The following is a 25,214-nucleotide window of genomic DNA, read 5'->3' as shown; positions in this document are numbered from 1 at the left end:
CCACATTAAAACTGCCTTTATCCATTCAAATCAATGAGTCTTCAAGGTGGTAGAGTCGATATATTTGGGAATACTGAGGTAATAAACCTTGGAGCCAATTACCAAGATTATTAAAATAATAACCCTCAAATCTAAGAGACACAAACTAGGTAGTAGTTATTTTTAATGGGAAACTTATGCAAATGTTTATACTACTACTACTACTACTAATAATAATAATAACAATAATAATAATAGTTTAAGACAGCAGATATAAACAGCAGATAATATAAGACTTAGCAGAGACTTGGAACGGATATTTTTTAAGGCAGATAAAACATTTGGGAGCCTCCTCTCCCTGGCAAAAAAAAAACCCAAACAAAAAAACAGCTGCCGGGCGCTTTTATTTTGAAAAAGCCAGACAGGAAGTGCCAACGTTTCCGTTGGAGGTTTGACAGCAGGTCCGTTTTTACCGCTTTGCTTTCTTTATTCCACCCTGTCGCCCTGCTTCTTTCTCTGTTAAATACGTCTCGGCCTGCCCTCTGAGTGTATTTATTTATTCATGCATCTAATTTGAAAATATTTAGCTTTTTTTTTCTTTCTTTTTTACATTTTAGTCCTTCCTCAAATGAGAAGACGTAAAAGATGGAGCTTCATATTTTAGAGCACAGCTTGAAAGTGGCGAGTATAGAGAAAGAGGGGATCCAGATTTGCACTCACGGATTAATAAAACTCGCCTTCCTGGCCTCCAAAACAAGGTAGGTAACTTCCCATTCGTGACGTCCACGTAAAAACACAACCTTTGAATGTTTTTCCATTGTCCTAAGTGCTGTTTACTGTTAACATTAGAGCAAAGTAATGCCCGGGGCTGCATGGACTTGTATGCTTGTGTTACAGAAGGTAGCGGTATTCGCTGGTGCTCCAGCCAGGTCCTTCACAAATGCGGCTGTATGTTTAATAGTCTCTGCTTCCAGTTTCCAGGCCTATCCTTGTTCTGTAGTGTCATTTTGTAGCTCCGTGCCATCTGTAGCTGGGTTGTAGCCAGCAGAAGTGTGTGTTTGTGTGTGGGGGGTGTTTTACCTCTGTCAGGACTATTATAACAACATCAGGAAAAACTTAAGCAAGCAGCAGAGGACATTTACACTCTATATATGCTGAATCCTGTCCAGCTGAGTGGATGTTAACAGCCAGTCAGCCTGGCGAAACTTTCATTTAAATACCCCTGGCAGTGACAGGATAGCAGGCCTGTACACTTACCATAGCTCTGTTGTGCAGTTTTTAACACTCTGTTAAAATAAGCCTAAGCAAATTAGTTCACACTCTTGGCTGTGTGTGTATGTGTGTGTGTGTGTGTGTGTGTTTTTTCTTCCTGGCTATTTTACAAGAGGGAAAGACAGACCTAGTGTGGCAGTGAGGTGGCAATCACGTCTCCCTATTTACTGAGGAGAAGTTACTGATTAAAAACAACAACAACAAAAATAATAACAGTCAGATTACTGATTATTACCTGATGTAATTAAGATTAGCTCAAGGAGCACGGCAGCGGCTGTTGTTCTCATTATCAGCAGATTAGGCTTTTGTTTAATCTAATAGTTGATTGGTCTGTACAAACAGGGAGGAATGCACCAACCATCAGCCAAAATTCAGCAAATACTACAGTCACATCTAAAACAGAGGGGGACTTGAATCCTCGTGTTTTTGGAAGCTGAGACTGTAAAATGTTTGCTACTTTTGCTGGAACAGTTGCGTCAAAGAGTGGCTTAATCTAATCAACCACTCAGTTCAGTCAAATAGTTACAACTCTTTGACTCAATAACATAATGCCATCACCAGCTGCCCCTCTCTGTTGGACTTGTCTCATTTTTGATTACATCTACTTACAGTACTGTGCAAAAGTCTCGGCCACCCCTTTCTTTATGTTTTGCTTCCATAAAGCCAGACTTCCTTATATTTTTTTAAGTGGTCCAGTGCAGTAGTTCTGCAGGCTTTCTGAAAGGTCTTTCAAAGTTTTTCTTTGGACATCGGCTTTGTTCATCTATAGCAGAGGAACTGATGATGAGACCTGACATAGGAGGTCTCATGGAGTGACCATTTTCAAACCAAATTTGAAAATGCTGGTTTAAATCTTCATCAATATGTATGCAGGTCAGCAGAGAGAGACAACAGTGAGTGCCAAAGGCCATTTTTAAGACATGGTGGAGTCATGGTTTTGGGCTGTATTTCAGCCAGTGGTGTTGGAGATTTTCTCAAAGCTGATAAAATTGTGAACGAAGAAAAATAACATCGGATTTTGATCCAACATGTAATACCTTCTGAAAAGTGTCTGATTGGCAACGGCTTCATTTTTCAGCATGACAATGATCCCAAACACACTGTCAGAGCAGTAAACACATAGAAAAATACATATGGACACTATCAGTCATGGATTAGCCTCCCCAGAGCCCAGACCTCAACATTACTAAAGCAGTGTGAGATCATCTTTACAGAAAAATGGGTAAAAAGACAGCCAACATTGAAAGAAGAGCTTTGATTGTCTTTCAGGAAACCTGGAGAACTATTCCTGAAGACTACCTAAAGAAATGACAAGAAAACTTATCTAAGAGAGTTCAGTCTGTGTAGAAAAATAAAGGTGGTCATAGCAAAAGTTGACTTTAAAGTGTTAGAATTGTACAAACAAAAATCCCTATAGGATTTTGGACACAGATTTTTCTCAGTCATGTGGTCAGAAATGCCTAGATTCCTACCAAATAAACTAACAGAGACTCGCTGCCTTTACTGTGTGTGCACTGATTATGATTACAGCCATGTGACACTCCCCAAAAGCCTCAGTTTGAGTATTTAGGTGTTAGTTACTTTAAAAATCAGCTGTTTTAAGTGCAGTGTCATAGTTTTGAGCTTTTAGTTTAGTAATCATTGTTTCCACCACACACTGGTGTGGTAAAATAGGAAATGCAGAACTTATGTGTCAGTGTCAGGAAACACGACACCTGTGGTTTTGTCTTTTTGTTTGTTTTCTTTAAACTAACTGTTGTTTGTCAGGTGATTTTGCACTTTATTGTCACTTATCTCATTTTACTTTGATTTGATTTAGAAAGGGACAAAAAAAATCAAATTTTAAAAAGAGCTACAAAAGTTATACAAGCTCTAAATCAGAATCTGAAATAAGACAAGCTCATCAGACATTCTCATTCGGCCCAGTCCAGTTAATGGTGCACTGTGGTGCAGTGGTTGGGACTGTCTCCTTGCAGCAACAAAGTCCTAGGTTTTGATCTCCTAGTCAGCTTTCTGGTTGGAGGTTGCCTGCATGGTTATCTCAGGCTTTTTCCCACAATCCAAAGGCACGCATGTGATTCTGAATTGGCCGTGGATGTGAGGTAGTTAAAATCATAGTGTGAAGTGCTGCATGAATGTCTTTGACTTTGAGAGGTCAGTAAGAGTAGAAAAAAAGAAAAGCAATGCTAGTCCACTTCCATTTTCATCAAATTTTCCAGCCACCTAAATGGATATATGTAAAAGAGCTGTTCTCTCACTGTATTCACAAGTGCAGAGTGTTGCATGCATTTCCTGTGTGCGTGCTGCCTGTGGGTGCGATAATGCACTTCGTCCATTTTCTCTGGTGGTACAGCAGAAACGGCTGGTTTGGGTGCAAAGAAAGAAGCTTCACTTAACTTTGTTTTGTTTGTTTTTTTCCATTCAGTTTTAACTTGGCGTTTTGCACTTGTCTGTTGTGAAATCCCCCCCACCACCGCCTCCTGTTGGAGAGCCAGTTAAGGATTGTGAATACAAGCATGAGTTCAGATTACAGATCTGCTCTTGCAAACATGGGTGTAGATTTCAGAGACGATGCGGGGAGTACTTACAAACTAATATTTAGAACACATGCATTTATCTCTCGCAGTAAAATCGTGTAAAAAGCAGATGGCTTATTTAGAAAAATAATCACATTACCCAGAGGAATGCCACTGACAAGCGTGAGTGCTTTTCTTCAGCAAAAGGTCTTATTTACTCCCAAAATGTGAATTTAAATTCAGTCAACAACATTGAAAGTTCATACAAACACTGAATGTTTCGTGGGAAAGGTAACAATCTCTGTCTCGACCACAATCACACTATTGCCAACTGGAGTGTTTAATTAATGTTTTAGCAATTGATTTCACAGCAACAACGCGCAACAAGTTGGGGAATACATCTTTTCCCTAACAACCGGTGGTTGCCAAGTGGTCAACAACCAGTCTCGAAGCCCATGTGACTGAGGACTCACACTCACATCTGTAGCCAGACAAACACAAACAACAACAAGCTCAAACTGTGCTTGTATATGTGTTGACATAGCGGTGAAAATTTTGAGTAAAAGCTGACTATACTTATTTGAATTTGACACATAATACATGTTTTTCCAGTAGGGTGCTGGATTTTTCTGTTGTCTTTGGGTTTTTTTCCCGTATTTAAATAAAGACATTTTTAACTTTAAGTTAATGCAGAAAAGAAAATGCACTGGGTGCTCAAAATCTCCTTCACAAAGGCCCCCAGATGCTGTACTTCCTCCCCAGTGTACGAGGGAAACCTACATGAATGCTGCTGGAAGGCAGAGAAACAGAGGAACATATTAAAGTTTCATTTTATTTGATTGAGTAATCATAGCTTAAAGGACTCTTACTCTTTTCAGCCTTACTTGTACACAGTACTTGGTGATTTGTGCACATCCCTAAGTCATGCACTGTGTTTCAAGCTGGAGGTTTATGTGGTTGCCATCTATTAATGATTACATAAATTCATTGTTTGACTGTAGGACACGAGTGTTAGAGGACACTGGTTTTACAATTTGTTTCTTTTTGTAGTTGTTTCTTTTGCTTTCCCCATGAATCCTCTCTGTACTCTCCCATCCTCCACCTAATGTTGTTGAAGCAGCAACCTCGGCACCCCTTCGTGCCTCCTCTTTGATAAGCCCCTACAACAGTGTTCTTTCATCCCTATCATAGTTCTCTTCTGTGCCTCCTTCTTCCACTGAACATAATATGCATGCATGCTTAAATGATTTCCAGATTTGAGAACTAAAAAGTTTTAATCCAATCTTTTCCTGTAGTTTTTTCATAGACCATCGCATCTTCTTTGCCTTGTCTATTTTTGCTCACATTTACAAAATTGACTCTATTTAGAAATTAATCAAATTTTATGACTTGACCAAAGCTGGAAAAACTTGCAGTCCTGGAAACGTTCAAGCATGCTCCTAGCAGTCCTAAGAAAGAAACTCGATGCCAGCATGTGGTGATTGCATAACATACCTCTCAGTGCAGCCAGCTGATGGAAATGCCCTGTGGTTCTCCTTTAGAGTGAAATTTGATGCTTCTATATTTGAGACGAAGTAAGTAGAATGAAATGCAAAGTATCTTCAGATGTAATCATATGAAAGTATTCTTCCACGTATCACTGGAAGAATATTGGCATATGCCAAAATAGTATCAAGTTATAGTCGTTCTTGCGTGCACACAGTTTAAAATCAATGTAGTGAGTGCCAACACAATCAACTGCTCATCCCACAAGAACAAATGCAGAGTCATGTAAAGGATACAGTAGGACAAAAAAAGTACATTTTCTTAAGCTGCTAGGGTAACAAGCAGAGTGAAACACCTGCCACCACACAGGTGAGACAGTTGTGAACCATTACTGTGTACTCAACTTGATTGCTTAATATGTTTCTTGGTTCAGCTGTTGATTGGCTCTTAAAGGCAGGAGGAAGGCAGCTGTCATCTTTAGCATTTCATTATTCTACAACAGATTTCTATGCAGGATTCATAGACTGCCATGTCTTTGGATATAGTGTTTCTGTGTTTATATGGAGCCAATACTGTCTTTCTAGTTTTAGGCAGGATTAAAAATGCTTCTTATGAACACTCCAATCAGACGACACTGACAGAATAAGGAGATGGTATAAGGAGATGCAACCCCTTCATGAAGCAGCCCGAAGAATAATTTTACCATGTTAAATAATTCTTTCTGGGCTCGCCTTCCAGCTGAATGTAAATGTGTAGGGATATCGGCGGCTTCTCTTTCTAAATTTGACAGCCTGCCTTTGAATGAAGAGCAATATAATGATTGCAAACACTGAGCTAAACAAACATAAAAAAAAATAGTGGCTGGTGAAAAGGACGAATGCTTATCACACCGTTCACATCCCTGGCAAATGTTTCACCTGAAGTCTTCAACTGGTAGGAGTTCAATAAATTTTTTAAAATATCTTTAAACCACAGACTGTATATAAAAGATGGAAGAGTAGAACCAATGCAGAAGTGCATTAATTATTCATTCTTTCTTCTGGTCAGCAGATCGATTGCAGAAAGAACTCCACCTGTATAGAAGTCTACTAGATCACTTTCCCTTGATTCATGACCTCAGTAAACTCTTTCCTGATGAGTTTATGGTCTCAATAACTACTTCCCACTCTTACTGAATACAGCATGATGCTTATGCTGTATATTATGGCCCTGGTTCAGATTGGATGGAGATAGTCAAATTTGGATGATAAAGGAGGGCGGACTTACCTTGTCCAGAGTCCAGTGTTTCTCACACATAGGGTGGCTTAACACTGGGCGATTCATACCGTGAACAAGCATGTTTGATCCCTGCATTTTAAGGACTCGGGCATACACACCCCCAGCACAGATCTTCATCAAAGTTGCTTTTAGTAGCTTACAAATATGTGGAAGGCCAGTGTGTCACCACTTCTCTATTTAAGCCACAAAATGCATGAAATTGTTGACCTCATTGTGCTTTGTAAGCACCTCAAAAGATACTGTGACGAAGTGAACTGTATTCCAGATACACGCCGACACCCGGATATATTTCCAGCCACCCAAGCCATGTGTTTTTTTATTTTCATCACAGAAGCTATCTGTTTTTACATGAAACAATCCCCTCGTTCAGATTTTCAAAGTTCAGTCACTGCTAATTAGCCATCTCTGGCCTGTTCTGACTCCTGTTTCCTCTGGGTGGGCTATTCAGATCACTGTTGAGTCAATCCCCAGAGACCCTAATCTTGTGCCTGGGCAGACTCCAACTCCACAGTCTTGGACTCCAGCTTGCATGTTTGTTCTGGTGTGACGATGGCTGCGAGTGCTGGAGGGTCATTCTAACCAGAACCTGCAGCAGATGGAGAAGTGGTTCATGTGTCGATGAGCTCACCAAGGCTGCGGAACAGGACTGCTGTCTCACACTGCACTTCAAGACCTTGAAGTTTGAGCTCACTAACTGATAGTTCCTCCATTATGTAGAGAGTTCATTATTATTATTATTATTAGAGTGGAAAATATAAAATTTATCGGCATGTCTTGTTTCATGCACCCCAGTCCCATGTCTCAGTTTTCACCACAAATACAGACTAATTGTGTAGGAAATACACGTCTGGTTTGACGTCTCTGTAGCTACATCCACCTTTTATATATACTCTGTAATGTAAGTGAAGCCACTGTCTTAAGTTAAGAAAAAAGGAAATATCTTGTCAAAGACTAAACAAACCTTAGATCCAGATTAGATGTTTGATTCTGACTTCTAGTGCCACTGACATCGATTCGGTCAATAACCAGCCCTAAATATGAACATTGGTGATGTAAAGATATGGAGATATTCTCCTTATTTAAATTCTTATTCTGTACATTCTTTCAATTCCTCTCCAACTCCTAAATAAAATGATGTATGACTTTATGCAGATCATATATCAGCGTAATTCCATTAATATGTGCCCTTTTTACAAACACATTTGCAGTGCAGTGGTTGACAGCATAAACTCATTTAAAGGCTCCCTGTGAAGTTCCTTGCAGGCACACAGAATGTGAGTAATGAGGGCTGAATATTCAGAGATCACCCCCACAGTCGGGAGTAGCACAGTAAATCTGTGCAGCTGATCTAGATGGAACAATATCAAAGACTGAAGTAAGTCATTGATTAGGTGTGTTGCCAGTCCGGGCACAAGAAAAGCCTTCAGTGCACATCATTCTAATGTTCTCGCTCTGCAAAACACCCTGCAAGTCAAAGTGACAGTTGACAGCTCATTTAATGCCAGGAGGAAATCCTGCTGTTCCCTCTGAGAGCCTTTCTGTTATTCTCTTGTCATTATTCACACCTTTCAGCCAATATGAAGTGTGAGCTTTCAGTAGCTGGTGTGTAAAGAATGTGATTATCAGAGGAGCGTTGTGTGTGTTGTTTTTCCTACTGCACCGTTTTCCATTTGTTGTAAAAATCTTTGGGGCACACTTTTGTCTCTTAACATCTTTTACCATCTGAGAACAGTTTAAATGCGATGATCTGAATGTCAAGAGGCAGATATGGTCAGATCTGACTAATGGTTTTCAAAAGTGTCCTCTTAACAAAATTTGATGAGGAACACTGAGTTGTTAATAATCTGTCACTTCTATATGCCATTTACCTCAACAAGGCACATGATGATGCAGAAACAAGGCAGTCAAAAAGAATCAAAATACAAATAGAAATGTAGGTGGGATTTTTCTGTAACGCCCCTGCCCAGATGGGCTTATCAACAGACAAATCTGAACTATATGAGCGCTCAAACAAGTGCAAATCTCAAGTTCACAACAGTTTGACTATGTGCATATCTCCTCGGAGATTGGTAGAGCAGCAGTTAGTACTGTTTCTTCACAGCAAGATCAAACCTCCTGGTTGGCTGGAGCCTTCCTGTGTGGAGTGTGCATGTTCCAGGCTGTGTGAGGTCTCTCCAGGTTCTTTGACGTCCTCCTACTGTCCAAACACATGTATGTTTGGTTAACTGATGATTGGAATTTTGCCGTAGGTGAGGCTGCAAAGTGGATAAAGTGCTTAAGTGCAGTACCGTGATGTATGATTATGTGTGAAAAAGGTAAATGTGGCTCATAGTGAAGAGCACTCTGAGTGGTCAAATAAGATTAGAAAAGTGCTAAACAATAAAAGCTGGTCCATTTCATGCTGCATCCATAATATGAATTAGCATGGCATTTGCCCAGTGCTCTGGTGGGATGAGTCAGACACGTTGACCCTGAGGGCACTGAGCTCTGCGTGTGTGGGGGAGAAAAAGGTTTTCCAAATCAGTTTTTAGGCAGTAGCCAAACATTTTAAGTGTTTAAATCAGATATGACTGAGGATTTCTTGGAAAATAGCTACTCAGATCATTATCAAGACTCAGCTCAGTGGCACAACTTGCCTTTAAGACTTTGTCTCCACTGTTGTTGTGCTGAAATTATGCTTGTGCAAGTTTTTCATGAGGTCATTGCAAGTTGCAGTAAGTCAGGTAAATTATAAGTCCAAGACACAAACGTCAGCTGGCTTGTGGTCTGTGTAGAGGTGGTCAGTCAGCAAATTCACTTCTTTTAATCGCATAGTGACCAAAGATTCTTTATATAATTTCCAGTAAATGTTTGTGTGAATCTACAGCTACACTGGCCTTTATGAGACTTTAATTCTCACTGTTAAAGAAACCAAACTCTTAGACAGATAAACCAAAGCTAAAATGAAATGATTTTAATTCCAAACACTTATACCAAAGTTGTATATGTATATGTATGGCCTAAAACGTACTTACAGATAAGGTTTTTAAGCTAAATGGGATTTCTGTCATATATAGATGTTTTGAGCTCATAGCCTCAGTATATTTTGTGCATTTAAAAACATCTCTGGATCACGGAGATTCCTGTCAAAGCAAAATTTGCCTTTGTCTGTTGGAAAGGGGTAAAGCTGCCCAGCACTTTATTAATCACTGGGTTTGTGAGCCTCATATTCAATAGAAGATGATGAAGACATGCATTGGTCCTTGTGGGTGTTTATTTAAAGGGGACCTAATATAATTTTTTCCTTATTTTTTGTAATGATGGTGGATGGTCAAATTAAACATGGTCAAAGTTTCAAATAATCACATAAGCATTTGTGATTAGATTGTGCCAAACGCTCAGTTTGAGACAGATTTTTCTGTGTTTACTGACTTTTATACGTCTTTAATACCCTCCTGCACTTATTTTATACCCAGAAGCACTACCATCATCTTTGTACAGTCTATAGGTTAATTCCACATGTGTGTGTTTATAGTATGTTAGGAAGGAGAAACAGTGAGACATTATTTAGATAATTTTTAAACTTTCCACATATATTCTCCACTGTTTGATCTGCTCTCCCTTTTCTTTTCCCTCCAATTTAGATGCAAGTTTTTCAGTTTGACAGAGACTCCAGAGGACTATACCATCATCGTTGACGAGGAAGGATTTAAAGGTGGGCCTCGCTTTGTGGATACTAATCTTTGAAGTCACTGTGGCAACCAGAGACCAGGCGGCAGGAGAAGGTCGCATTGTGTAATCTATGATTCTCACCAGCACCGCGCGGCTTCAGCTGACACTGTTTGAGCACACTTTGTCATTATAGATGTGAGGCCAAGCTGCTGCTCGCTGTGTTGGCTGAGTGAGTGAATCCGTGTCATTACACACCCTTCTCCAGGGTGACCCTCCTTGGTTACCCTGGAGACTACAGGCTATTTGTTGCGTAACTGGTGCAGGTATTTTCTACTGGTGGCTGGCTCTGTGGGTTATTGTCTTTCTTATATTGAACTGAACTACATTGTGAAATTAAATCATACTGGAAACCCCCAAGAAGATGGATGTATACTATATATCCGTATGCATGTTGATTATGGACAATTAGTCCATAATTAGCCCATGAGTGCACAACCCAGTTCAGTCCACATGTCTTGGGTAGATTATACTTTGTATGTTGTAAATTATATTTGGACATGGATGCAGTTTTGGTAACTTCGCCTCTTTTCACCATCACAGTAGCTTTTAAATCAAACCACCAACATGTGGTTTAAGTCTAGACTTTCAGCTTTTATTTGAGGGGTTTAACAAAAGTATTACATAACAGTTTAAAAATTGCAGCCATTTTTATACACAGTCCCTCACAGTAATTGGACATTTCACTTATGGGAGTATCATTGCCAGGTGAGCCCTGTTCTCTTTTTTACTTGAATCGGAACTCACCTAGCAACTAAAAGTTATGCTTTATTAGCCTTATTTCCTTTGGGATTAATAAAGTATTTCTAAAAGGTTTATATTGATTCTGGGTTTAAAAAATAAAGCCAGCTTTTCTTTTTACCAGATGTGTTGCCCCCTAATGGCCATTAGAAAGAAGTCCAGCTCTTCTTTCTCCATGAGAAAATGACCCTACTTCTCACTTGTGCTATGACTGCATTAAACAGTTTGTGTCGAGATAGTGGTAGTCTTACGTTTTCTTTAACAACTACGAGCAGATTCAGAGTTAAATAGAGGATAGTGCATTGACGTCTTATTTACACAGTCTGTGGTTCTTACCTGCGGGGTTCATTATTTTATCCCAGTCACTGGTGTAAACACAACCGTGGCTTCTCTGTGTTGAAGTCATTAGACAGCTAAAGGCACCAGTGACAGGATAATGATAAACGTTAAAGCTCAGAGTTATAATGGCTCAAGAAGACAAAGAGAGTCATCTAGGCACGAATCTGACTCACGAATGACTCAGAAAGGGAAAAGCTGGTCTAATATTTAATGCTTTTGCTCTGTGACCTTACCTCAAAGCTGTTAAAAGTATCATATTCCTAATCAGTCAGAAATAAAACTGTATTTATCATGCAAAAGTGACTTCATTACAGATCAAAAAAAGAAAGAAATGAGTGCAGATGAAAACTACTGATACCCAGCTTGTTTTCTTTTTATTCCAAAGCGGTTGTTGGTAAAGATTAAATCCATCCATCTGTGTTGCTGCCTCTATGAAACAATCTGTCTCAAATCTTAACCATTTAATTTTGTGACAGCCAAAAGACTGTACCAGCTCCACTCCCAACTGTTTCTGATTTCATTTCCAGAGCTGCCCCAGTCGGAGCACATCAGCGTTGCCGATGCCACGTGGGTGGCCCTTAACGTGGTGTCAGGAGGTAGCAACACATCCACTTCACAACCCATAGGAGTCACCAAAATCGCTAAATCAGTCATCGCACCACTGGCCGACCACAACATTTCTGTTTTCATGCTGTCGACGTATCAGACGGACTTCATCCTGGTGAGTGTGAATATTGTTCATGTCAAGGTTCTGTGTGTGAATGGTGTGGGTCTCGACAGCCATGTGATGCTCTCAAAAAAATGACTCGACACACGGCTCGAGGGGCTGGAGCCATCCCAGTTGACATCAACCAATACCATAGGATTAAAAAATGGGTGTAGTCTCTGAGAAAGGTTGGCACAGAAGCCCCTTAAATATCCTTTCTAATAACCAGCAGGGGGCGTTTTGCACAACAATTTATGACCTCGAAACTAGTTTTGCACTATGGTTTCATGTAGAGTACAATAGACAATATGTTTTTGGGGTGAGGCTTCTGTCAGTTTCACAATTAGATCTTCCCTTCATTCTTCCACACTATCTTTTGTCCTGTCTCCCTCCCCCTCACTCCCCACTGGTCGCAGCAGCCTCCCCTTCCTGAGCCTGATTCTTCCAGAGGTATCTTCCTGTTAAAAGGGAGTTTTTCCTTCCCACTGTCAACAAGTGACTGTTAATAGAGGGTGGTCTGATTGTTTTGGTTCTCTCTGCAGTAGTGTAGAGGTTTACCTTACATTTTAAAGCGCCTTGAGCAGAGTTTTGCTGTGATTTGGCGCCTAATAAATAAAATTGAACAGAAATCAAGAACCAAGATGGTGATGCCAAGTCCAAGTTGGACTTTAAAGTGGGACTTTACAAACCCATGACATCATGGTAGCCCATCTTTTGTATGTAGTTGTTGGATGAGAGGCAATACACAGCTGTATACACTGAACAGGCCATCACTCCATCACATGCTGAGCTAAATCAGAAGTAAACTGTTTGTAGTACCATCCTCTGATCTCACAGGTATTTTAATGGCGATAAGTAGAAAAACAGCACTAGCAACTGCTGCAGTCAGAGCCGCCTCTCCGCTGCTTATTTTAATTGATATGAATCCAGACTGTGCTTCAGGTATCATGACAGCACTTGGCCTCACACAGCCCCCCCCCCCCCCCCCCCAGTGAACTGAAAGTGCAGTTTCTTTTTCAGTTCTGTTTAGTAAAGATGATTGTGTGTTATGAGCCAACAGTTGATCTGCTTCTTAGCATGCTCGGTGTGTTGCATTATTTGTCTTTTATGCAACTCCTGGCAGCACAGTTGTTTACATCTACAGTGCCTGATTTGAAAAAGCAATAACCTTGGATATAGTGTACCTTGCACGACTCCACTTCTTTTGATTTAGGATGAAATCCTTTCTCATGCCTTTTTGGCTACAGGGAGTCTTTTTTCCTTTCTTTTTTTATTGCCTTGCATTAATGGAAAAACAAGGCCTGCTGACCAGCTTCAGCATGTTCATGAAAATGGGAAAAAAAAAAAAAAAACCTGTGCTGATGTTGATAATCTGTTACATAAAGGGGATCAGCAGATCAGCCTCTTGCTGGAATTTAAGGTATCATACTCGGGGCATGCTTCCTGTCTCGACACTGGCTCCTTCCCACTGTCCTAATTGTTGGTATATAAGATGAAAAGAGGTAAAGAAAACGTCCAACACTGACCTTGTTATCCACACCCACAAGCCATCTCCTATCTTCATTTCACTCTGTGTTTCATTGCATTACTGAATCCCTCAGCAGGCCAAAAGACAAACCAGCTTAAGATGTTTTATTTTTTCACTGCTATGATCTTTTGTGTTACATAAAGTGGTAAAGCCTGACCCAAATGTTGAATACACCAATTTCAACAGAGCAACAAGCATCATGACTGAGTCAGTGTGCTCAGATCTGCCACACACACCAGCTTCTCAGGAGCAACAATTACAAGAGCGACAGCTAATACGTCAATTAAATTCGTGCCGCCACCCCCCCATCCCTTCCCACCTTAAACAGAGATCAGCTTAGTTTTAATTAGAGCCAGCAAAGTTAAAGAAATATAAATATTAATTGCTTCATTACCATAATAATTTTGGTGTCTTTTTCTCTACCCCTGCTGTCAGCAATTAGTTTCTAAGAAATCTGGAAAACTAATTTCCTTGAAATTTGCTGTGAAAAGTTCTGGCTCCCCGAGGTCTTCTTGACCCTTTCAACTTAATCTTCTAATTCTCCACAATACATATCAAAGCCACGTGCTCGTGAACCCCGCTCTTAATGCAATTACACAAGGACCAAAAAATGCAAAATGCTTTTGAGTGAGTCATATCATGATGATCTGATTAGACTGTAACAATAATCATCTTAAAAGCATTGGCTCATGGCCAGTTCTCGCTTTTCATGTCTTTCTTGGTCTGTTTGCGTTTCAATTTGCTTTGTTTTCTAATTCTAACCGTTGTATGCTCCTTTGCTTTATGTTGCACATGTTTACCTTCGTGTATGAAAAGAGCTCAACAAATAAACCTGCTTTGACATATTGCTCAGCCCTAATGATGCAGGATTGTACTCTCGGTACGCTGGTGGCCTAAGGGTGAAGCTGTCGATTAGCTGCATGCGACTGTAAACAAACCTTCAACAATGACGGCATGGTTTGCATAAGAGGCAAAGATCCATGTTCCATTTTGTCCGCCCATGCTAATACTCAGAACTAAAGGCAGTGTTTAAAGCAAAGAATGCAGCTTTACTGTCTTCTCTGCTCCTCCTCAGAACATATAAATCTGGCTGAATATGAACAGCCCAATCCCATTTTCTGCTCATTATCAAAAGCCATTTTGTAGGAAGCCATTAAAAGCAAATGTAGATTAGGCAGAGCAAGAGAGTGGGCACACTGAAAATAAATGAAAGCATTTCATTAGAAAAAAGCTCGGGCTAGGAGAATAAGAGTGGGATTTCCCATCAAACGCTTTCTCTGAAAATTCATCGACATTTCTTCCCTGTTACATATTCAGCATTTACTCTTGACCTCTGAACTCGTTCATGTTGCCGTCCTCAGGTTCGAGAGCGAGACCTCCCGATGGTCATGCACACTCTGTCTTCCGAATTCACTTTGTTTCGAGTGGTCAACGGGGAGACTGTTGCTGCTCACAATCTGGGGGTGACCAATGGCTTTGTGAAACCAAAACTAGGTAAGAGTTAACAAAATAATTCAATATTTCTGTCTAGAGAAAAGCTTCATGCTTCCACCCTGCCTTTAATAGCCTTTAATGTGGACTGCCATTTTAATATTTCTGCCAACTTGAGGGGGTCCAGCGCCAATACTTGGGCCAAGACGTCCAGGTTATTGGTCATTGTTTATTAACACGGATCCATTTTTAAAAAGCCAAATTGTCGCCACTGTGTGGTTTTGAGATTACATCTGCACAAATGCAATCCGCAATGCGATTGGACGATAGTATATTGATACTGAGATCTCTGTAATCGGAAATGGGTTTTGCAAAGCACTTACAAGATGTTTTCAGACTTGTTTCTTCAACGTAATAATCTCTGCATATTAATTTGTCCTGTTTCCCAGACATTAAAGTGGACCCATTATGTTAATTTCCAGCTCCATTTTTTTTTTTTCTTGGAATCTATTGAAGTATCTCTTTAAAACAAACCTTATATAGTACAACCTCGGTTCATTCAAGCCATTATGACTCCGTTCTTTCTCCCTTTGAGACCACTTTCTTTCGATTGGCTGCCCCTCGTGCACAGAATGTTAAAACAGCAGGTGGGTGGGGCTTCTGTGCTCACACCCACAGATCACCATATTAAGTGGTTAAGTGTTTACTGCACACTGAAGCCTGTCCTTGTGGCCCACATTTACAGTATTTAATATGAGCATCAACGACTGGAACAGCATGTATGTAATATAATATAATCTGGCCCCCTTTAAGACTAGTCCCGTATTAAAAGAAAATTTAAATGTTTCCACTCCAGAGGAAATGGGATATAAAATCTATAAAATGGGATTACAATGTAATTATGCTTGTTTCTCTGCCCTGAAATAATAATACGTTTGTTGTGGATTTGTTTTTATCACGGGTGAGATGCTTACATTTTAAGTTTTATAAATGCGTAAACTTTTTCAGCACTGTTTAAATATAAAATGTGCAAACATATACATCAAATTGTGTCTAATTAACCTTAATGTTTAAAGGTTTATTTATGATTGCAGAAACGGATGTTGGATAATCTCCACTCAAGCTCCACTTAAGTGCACTGTGGCGCTTTCAATTACACAGCACACAGTCTTTATCGCTGTTCATACAATTTGTAAGTGTTTTGTTCCTGTTGGTGTACAAGCTGAGCTTGAAAGCTCCTTCTTAATGTTGGCAAATGCAGTTTTCAAGCTCACTTTTTCACCCAGCACAGACAAGGGAAGTCTAAACTAGCTCAGATGAATGGAAAAAGGATGATCAGAAAATGTATTGCCATGTAGTCTTTTATTAAGAAGCCTCCTAAGCCCTCATGTATTATCTTTTTCAGTGCCCCGTCCTATCATTCACCCCTTATCCAGTCCCAGCAACATGTTCTGTGTGACCAGCCTGGACCCAGACACACTGCCCTCTGTGGCCACTCTGCTCATGGACGTCATGTTTTACTCTGGAGGGTAAAACATTTTATTACTTCATTAAGGCTCTGAAGGCCTTTTGCATGTTGCCAGGATTTCACTCAATCACTGAGAACATTAGGACAGCATCTCTTTATAGTCTATTAATCAAATGTAGGATGTTACCTAAAAGGGATAAAACAGCAATTTAGCTCATTAAGAGAAGTTTGGCCACAGTGGAAAGTAGTATTCAGTTTTTTTGTTATCTAATTATCTAAGTTAATCTAAAGTTATCTGATGTCTTCTGCTGGAGCCTTGTCAAGTCTGAAAAATTATCTTTACTGCCTTGAATTATATGGGTATAAAAGGGTAAAATTCAGGAAAGCTTATTTTCTCGAGAATAGAAGACTATTTTCACTTTCATTTCCTAGACAAGGAAGGAAAAATTAGGAGATGCTAAATGGTGGCATTTTGGGAAAATGTTCTGGAGCTCAGCCCACACAAGAGGCTGAGTGTCAGAATATGTTGACCTGTGATGCATCAATTTGAACCCTTCTTTCATCTTTTATATTTTTCACACATTAATCATCTTCATGTAAGTGCAGCACCAGAGCGTAAGACTAACCCCACACAATAATGAGAGAATAGTGTAAAATGATTCCATCCATTGTGTGTTAGTCTGCATAATTTGAGGGTGGTTTTTATACATATATGTTGTGTGCAGTAATACTTTAATTAGAGACCTTTCTGGTCCTGTCAAAGCAGGCATTAACAATGACTGCTTCATTCCACTTAAATGAGGCAATTTTAAGGCCTTCCAAGGTGTTTTGTGTTCATTCACTGAAATGGCTCACTAGGATACTTTAGAAATGTAAATTACAGCACTTTCAATGGGCATTTTCTTATTTTCTGGCTTTTGACAGTCAAAACACCTGCTGTGAAATAGCTCTATAAACTAAAAGGGGAAAAAAAGGAAGTCCCGGTCCACATTGTTGCACTGCCACCATCTCTGATTATTAAATCAGTGTTGGTGTGGCTTCTCTGAGTTGAAAGTCCAGCTTGACAGGGCAATCAAGTTGAAATTCTAGCTTCCGATTTCAAATGGAATATGCCGTAAAGTTTTTTTTAAAAAAGCAAGAAAATATAGGATTTGTTTTCCTCCTTAGAAACAAGATTGAGAGGTACTCAGATTCCCATACTTGGGGCAGCAACTCCTCACTGACCCAGATTGGATATTCCACACTTTCCACAGTCACTCGACTGAAGGGCCTTTATCACAGGCTTTATCACAGGCCCCGTCCACTTAATGTCTCCAGCTGTAGTTGCTTGAAGATGTCAAGTGTCTTCCACTTTCTATGGTCTCTGATGGACACATTCGAGCGAATCGCTTCCAGTGTGTACATTGTTTAACAGATATCAGTTCTATGACCTCATCAACTCTCACTGTTAGCATTGTTAGGGAACCCAAGGACAACATTGCACACAGGCACGGACTTCAAAATCTTCCTTTTTTTAAATGGAAAACCCTCAGTTCTTCAAACAGAAACCAATCTACCTACTCAAGCTGTTAGGCAACACAGAGAGTTGAGGACCGTTTCGAGTTCCCTTGCCATCCATTCACACTCTGGCCTTTAAGACCCTTTTTATTTCCCTCCTGTGTAAGAGGACACACACTTGACAGTCTGCAAAGCGGTGCGTGCTTGTTGCAGCCAAAAGAAAGGTGTAAAAGTTAACTGGAAATTAATCAAAGTGTCACAGGTCCAATCAAAAACTGTATTGTTTTTGTCTTTGCCAGGCAAAAAGAGTCTGGAGCTTCTAGTGAAGACTCAAACCACATCCGCTTCTTCTCCTTCTCCCTGATCGAGGGCTACATCTCTCTGGTCATGGATGAACAGACAACACAAAGGTAGAAGAAAAACACCCACCACTCAACATTTCATGTGCACTGCTGTTGTGTAATTAACTACACTTGTTCTTTTAAGGTTTTGTTGTCTGTTAATCCCCACTAAAAGGACAGCTTGTATTCATGCAGGGGAGTGCGTTTCTGATTGTTGTTTGAGGTGGTGATTAGTTTGTTGCTAGGCAATAAGCAGAGCTATTGGGTGTATTGCACATAAGTCACAGTGGGTTTCAGTCTGACTCATCTACTCCCTTAGTTTCTAACAGTGTACACTAATTAAGCAGGAGGGCCATCAAGGAACTTGAGCAGCTGCAGGTCCCACATGGTTTCTCCTGTGTTAGCATCTGATCAAAGGCTGCCAATGAATAAAAAAAGGTCTGCATTATATTGGTTAGTAACATCTTCAATCCATGTGGAAGTAAAATAACAACTGGAGTGAACTTGAATTGTTAAGTTTAGATTTTGTTTCTGCAGCATGTAGGTCAGCAATGTCCCTACGTTTTATGTAAGACCGAATGTGTTGCCTTAAAGGGATGGGTCACCCAAATTACTCTGCCTTACAATGGCTCTTTTCTTCAGTGCAGCAGGGTGCACAGCAGGCACAGACTTTAGCTGTTTTTGCACTGTGCTGAGTGGCTAGTGGCTTCTTCTGATGCACCTTTATCTGCTAACCATGCCTGGTGCCATAATTTGTTAAGTAAAGCAAAAAAAGGTCAAATAAAGCCACTCTTGGAAAACATTTAAAGATGACAGAGTTAATGAAATACTGGAACTGAATGGTTTAATACTGTGTTTATGATGTCTTATTATTGGTAACAATTCAGAAATATAGAAATTGTATGACCACACTTGTGTTGCATAAGTGAGTAACTTAACCAGCCTTTATGTGGTACAATTGTATTTTAATAAATACTGAAGCTAATATAATTGTTCTGGTTTTTTTCTTCCAGGTTTCCAAACAATGTACTTTTTACCAGTGCCTCTGGTGAGCTTTGGAAAATGGTTCGAATTGGAGGGCAACCTTTAGGATTTGGTGAGTTTTTTGTTGCTGTAGTAATGGATAGAAGCAGGCCACATGCTACTACAGATTGATGCCAACAAAGCACATGTTCAAGTATCAAGATCAGCGTTGTCAGAACTGGTTTGATAACCATCCCAGTGTGTAGTAAAAAAAAAAAAAGAGCAGTTTGGATCCAACTCAGCTTAAGAATTATAGGCCAATCTCTAAGCTTCCATTATTATCGAAAATTCTGGAAAAAGTAGTTGCAGATCAACTTACCACTTTTTTAGAAACACATGAAATTTATGACAAATTTCAGTCAGGTTTCCGTAAAAGTCACTCAACAGAAACCGCATTACTTAAAGTCTCTAGTGACATTATGATGTCAGCTGACTCTGGAGCATCCTCAGTCATGGTTTTGTTGGACTTGACATCTGCCTTTGACACCATTGACCATACCATCCTGATTAACAGGCTCCGGGACGTAGTCGGTGTGTCTGGTCTGGCTTTGAAGTGGTTTCAGTCATACCTCTCCAACAGATCTTTTAGTGTTTTTGCGAATCGGTTTATGTCACATTCTAAAGATCTGACATGTGGGGTACCGCAGGGTTCAGTTCTGGGTCCTATTCTTTTTCTTTTGTACATGTTACCTCTAGGACTTATAATTAGGCAGTTCCCTGAGGTGTCTTATCACTTCTATGCTGATGATATTCAGCTCTATTGCTCTTTTAAGCCGATGGAAGTCCATAAACTGTCCTCTTTAATTAAATGTTTAGCTTCCATTGAACAGTGGCTTGGTGACAACTACTTACAGTTGAACTCTGAGAAGTCAGAAACATTAATTATTGCCCCCGACAACCAGATATCTCTAATCAAACAGCATCTTGGTTCTCTTGGCTCATCTGTTCACCTGAGCCTCAGGTACCTTGGTGTGATCTTTGATTCTGCCATGTCCCTAGAACAACACTCTCGCCAGTTAATTAGGAACTACCTTTTTCAGCTAAGAAACATCTCCAAACTGCGAACTTTGCTGTCTAAGTCTGAGTTAGAAATGGTTATTCATGCTTTTATTTCTTCTCACTTAGATTATTGTAACAGCCTTTTTCTTTGTTTGAGCAAAAGGAATCTTGAGCGTCTCCAGTTAGTCCAGAATGCTGCTGCAAGGCTTTTAACTAAGACACGAAAAAGAGAGCACATTACACCAGTGTTACGTTCATTACACTGGCTTCCAGTACATTTCAGAATTCATTTTAAAATCTTGGTACTGACTTTTAAAGCTTTGAATTGTGATGCCCCTGCTTACATTTCTGATCTTTTAGAACCCCACGCTCCCTCTCGCAGCCTGAGATCTTCTAATCAAAGGCTGTTGGTAGTCCCTCGAACATATTTTAAAACCAGAGGTGATAGATCTTTTAGAGCGGTGGCCCCCAGGTTGTGGAATGCTCTCCCTCCATCATTACGTTGCCTTGATTGTATTTATTCTTTTAAAAAGCAGCTTAAGACTCATTTATTTAGATTGGCTTTTAATTAGATTTGTGCTGTGTGTTTTATTATTAATGTATTTTATGTATTTCTGTTTTATATTACTGTGAAGCACTTTGTGTCGCTTTTTACCAGGGTAGATTGCCATACTTGTGCAGGTTATACCTGAGATAAAAGATTAACAGGTATGAAATCACCACTGAAAACTGTGTCACTGTTCCTGGAAGATCTAAAGTCTTTATCTAACCCTAAACAGACAATAAAAAAAAGACTATTTCCAGGAACTTTTTCCTGTTGCCCTTAATGTATGATCCTAAAACAAGACACCTATTTGTACTTGTAGGTTAAACCTATGTTTAAATTATATTTTTCGTATTTATTTCTTTTTTTGCTGTGAGACCATTAAACACCAGGGCAGCAGGTGAAAGTACAAAACTGCACCTGTCTTACACACACCTGAAATTTCATGGAGTAGTAATAATCTGTCAGATTCCCCCCGTGCATAAAGCTGCGATACTGAGAAGTCTGTGAACTAACATTTATTTGTATTTTTGTCGGCTTTCCTTCCTGGCTTCAAATAAATGAAATTTTATTATTGCTGACCAAATATGTGGGTGTAATCCTATAGTTTTCCTCCCAGACACACTCAGACTGCTGAGACAAATCTGCAGCAGCTGTGTTGTTTTATAGTTTTCCTTTGTAAAGTCGGTAGACCTTCTCATTTTTCTGTTTGGTTAGAGGCTTATGTTAGTTGATAAACACCTTCAACAGCTTACCTGAGCATCAAAAATCAGGCTAAGGGAAGCCTTAGCAGACAAAAATGCAATAGTTAAAAAGCCAGAATTTCACAAGAAGACCTCAGACCTGGCTGCTCTAATCAGGATAATAAATGTGTTATCATGATTAATGTGTATTGTATTTATCAACATGCTTTAATGAGTTGTAGAGTGGTTGTGGGGCCTGTTGAGAGGTTAAAGAACGTGTCTTTAATGGTCTGCAGATGAGTGCGGCATCGTGGCTCAGATATCAGAACCGCTGGCGACGGCTGACATTCCAGCTTACTACATTAGCACCTTCAAGTTTGACCACGCCCTGGTAAGAAACAGTTTCTACTGCATATGTTTGGTTTGTAATCAACTTGTTTGTAATTGTTGGGCTGTTTGGTTAGTCTAACCAGTTCATGACACCATGATAGACTGTATATAAAAGATGGACATGCATAGCATCTGGGTCTGAAGAGTGAAGCCAGTGCAAAGGTGTTTTTAAACTTGCATTCTTTCCTGTGGCCAGCAGCGGGTCGCTTGTCTGATTTGTATAGAAGTCTTTGGGAAAATGGCTTTGTGACTCCAGTAAACTCTTTCTTATTGACTTAATTCACTAGTTTCAAGTCAAGATTTTTAGTTCTTGCTTTTCACTTCCAGAAAACCTTCAACTTGAGGCTTTAAGAAGACACTAGGCACTGATCGTAGCAACTACGTCCATCTTTTATATACAGTTTATGGCATCAGCATAGGCCCTAAGCAGCTGGAGAGAAACTGTTTCAGCTTTTTCAGATGTTTTTGGGGCCATCAAAAACAAATGAAAACACAATCAGAAAGTTCTAATCAGCTACTTTGCGTCTTCTTCAGGTTCCTGAAGAAAACATCCAAAGTGTGATTGGCGCACTGCGGACTGAGAGTGCTGCACAGTGAAGGAAGCTGGAGAAAGCGATGACGACTACCATCTCCAAAGTCATTTTGTTTAAAAGTTTATCATGTCCAAAAAGTGCCAAGAGCTTGCTAGCGGACTACTGTGGGTCAACTCTGAAAGGAAGGATGGAGGGAGAGAGGAGGGTGACAGTATGTTAGGGAAGCCTTTGTTACTCAACCATTTTCTTTACCCCCCCAACTACTCTTTGCCTTCCTTCGTGCCCAAGTCCCCTCCACCTCCACGCTCTGGTAGTTTTTGTGTTAGTTTACCAAACTGTCTCTTTTCTTCTCTAAAGCTGCTTCTTCCCACTCCCTGACCCTCCTGAGCACCCTACTGTATTAGTTACATAATTCCTCTCATGGAAAGATGACGAATGTACTCTCAAAGCAAAATAATTATTATATATAGTTATCAAATTCTCCTTTTTTTGTTTGCTTTGTTTTTCCACAGGTCATTTTTTCCTCAGTGCCAAGATGTTTGAATGCCTAAACCAATGCCTTTGTCTAAAATACTGCACATGTGCAATTGAAGGAGACAGCCAGCATTGGCGCTTGTTTTTGCTTTTTAGTCGTCGTTGAACGTGTTTTAATCATCGATCTGACTATTGAAGTCCCCCAGACTTAAAATCAGTCTGGCGAAACGTGAAGTGAATCATTTTTTTTGTGCATTTAATAAGTTACATCCATGCACACTGTGAGCAATATGATCGACGGGCCAATCAGGATCTGTAGATTTGATTATTTTCAGCGATTTGGCTGATAGGCGTCAATTTTGTGAGAGGTTGTTGATTTCTTATTTGATTTTGGATAGGATATAGAAAGTTCCCAGTTGACGTATTCTTAATAACTTCTCCCACAGCGTCACAATCAGTTCAAAACGTCTCTTATTTTGAGACATTCCCATCAGCCTCTTCTGCACACTATTTGTTACCTGAAATGGTCAACATGGTGCTCATTAGACCTCTGAAACACTAGCATGTGAGCATTACAACCACTCCCACACTAACCACTATGTGCCAAATTTAGGTTCAGTTTGCCACAAAATTAAATTTAAATTTAAATTAGCTCTAAATTGTTAGACATGTTATTTCTCTTTGTTCATATTGTGTCAGTTAATCTAATTTAAAACATAAAAATTGCACACTGAAATCAATCTGGGTTTTTCTTTTTTTATGGAGGGTTGAAAAGTGTTGATTAAGAACTCCATCCAGCCATTCTCTTCCACTTATCTTCCTCATCTTTCAAACTGAGTGAGTATTAATCAGTGGACGTGAAGAAACTGATTTTAATTGGTTTAGTTTGTATTAAAAAAAATAAGAATACAAATTTAAAAATGCAAAAAATAGCCATTAAAAAGTGTAAAGCTGGGCATACACTGTGTGATTTTTTTTTTTTTTTTTTTTTTTGGCCCATTTTGAGATGATTTTTCACTCGTGCGACCGTCTTGGGGATCGGCCTGAGTTTAGCCTTAATCATGTGTCGTGCATTGTGTAGTATACCTGAGAAGCGATTAACACCTCACTTCATGTTACCAAGCTAAAGGTCACATCAGAGCATCCTGACCTATGAATTTCTAACCCCTGCGATTCAGTCGCACAGTTTGAGCGTGAGCTGAATAACACGACTGAAAGAAATCGCACAGTGTATGCCCAGCTTTAGTAAAATAATCAGTGCAGATCTATACCAGGCACATAAAATTTCAAATTACCTTTACAATCTTCCTCGTACCCAGAAATATATCTGAAACTCCAACTGATATTGATTTGATTGATGGATTTAAAAAAAAACAACCCAAAGATAATCTTTTGAGGTGGATTCGTGATCCCACCACATCGCCATGCATTAACTTTACAATGCAGGTCTGTGTTCAAAAGTATGAAAGTAGAGGCTGCGGGGGAAAAGGAGGGAGCGGCTAGCTCCACCCTGTCAATACTTCAAATAAGCGCATACCAACAACACTGAACACGGTAAAAGTAACAGAAGTTCCTCCACAAGCATCTGTCTCATTTAAAGAAACCGTTCACTACTAAATAGTTGCTTTTGATGGCAATCGTACTAACAGCATGACCCGTTTTCCAACTGCCAAAAACTCTCATGTTTGAGAGCAATTACGCCGACACTTTCCAGTGACCGTGTTGCTCACAGTGTGCATTGGAGTGAGAAACGCTGAAAAGATTTGCATCGACACTAGTAATAAATTACTGAGCCACTTCCATGAGCTAGAATAATGTCAGTGCAAGTGTGCTAACATAAGCTACGGTTCACACAGGGGAAGGAAGGTTACACTCCGAGCCCTGGTGTCCATTTTGGTCTTGAAGCTGCCCCTCTCCTACTCCAGTCTGCACTTTAATGCAGGTCCCACCCCCACAGACCTGCTGTACTGATGTGAACACAGAGAGGGCTCTTTTCTTTAGCTAGATCTTGTCCACATGGAACGATTTCTGTTGGTATTAACCGTTGGTGATGATGTTTTTCTTCCTTTTTGTTTTCTTCTCTTCACACCACCTTCCACCTATCTGCAGCCTCTCCTCTGATCACATTTGATTAGTAGATAATCTGTATTTATCAGTGTTAAAACATGAGGAAGGTGTTATTTCTTCTGATTGCATTTCAAAGAGAAAGCCTTTCATTTGAAGCTTCTTTTGTGTGTGGGGGGGAATAAATGAAAAAAAATAAATTAGCTGTTTTTTGA

General features: G+C 39.8%; 1 protein-coding gene across 2 annotated transcripts; it reads left to right on the top strand.

The window, feature by feature from the left end:
- The first annotated feature begins 395 nt into the window (after positions 1-395).
- On the top strand, positions 396-25,214 carry castor2 (cytosolic arginine sensor for mTORC1 subunit 2). 2 transcript variants are annotated; one of them, XM_084940912.1, is made up of 10 exons: positions 396-440; positions 597-737; positions 10,154-10,224; positions 11,846-12,039; positions 14,914-15,046; positions 16,389-16,512; positions 18,248-18,358; positions 19,303-19,385; positions 21,835-21,929; positions 22,463-25,214. In XM_084940912.1, the coding sequence occupies exons 2-10, from the start codon at positions 625-627 to the stop codon at positions 22,523-22,525; spliced, it is 987 nt and encodes a 328-aa protein (XP_084797038.1). In that variant the 5' UTR covers positions 396-440; positions 597-624; the 3' UTR covers positions 22,526-25,214. The 2 variants fall into 2 exon arrangements, with proteins under 2 accessions (XP_084797038.1, XP_084797036.1); XM_084940910.1 differs by lacking the exon at positions 396-440 and having other exon boundaries at positions 447-737.

This window comes from Perissodus microlepis, chromosome 10, assembly GCF_051167445.1.
Source record: "Perissodus microlepis isolate ML-2025 ecotype Zambia chromosome 10, ASM5116744v1, whole genome shotgun sequence".
Taxonomy (NCBI): Eukaryota; Metazoa; Chordata; class Actinopteri; order Cichliformes; family Cichlidae; genus Perissodus; species Perissodus microlepis.
Note: the sequence above shows the minus strand (reverse complement) of the source record. Positions and strands in the feature narration are given on the sequence as shown.

What these genes read in the sequence shown, in the direction of transcription:
- castor2 (XM_084940912.1), top strand. Translation starts at nt 625, where the DNA reads ATGGAGCTTCATATTTTAGAGCACAGCTTGAAAGTGGCGAGTATAGAG. An exon ending in TGACGAGGAAGGATTTAAAG is followed by an intron (nt 10,225 to 11,845) that starts GTGGGCCTCGCT and finishes TTTCATTTCCAG; the next exon opens with AGCTGCCCCAGTCGGAGCAC. An exon ending in TCAAGTTTGACCACGCCCTG is followed by an intron (nt 21,930 to 22,462) that starts GTAAGAAACAGT and finishes CGTCTTCTTCAG; the next exon opens with GTTCCTGAAGAAAACATCCA.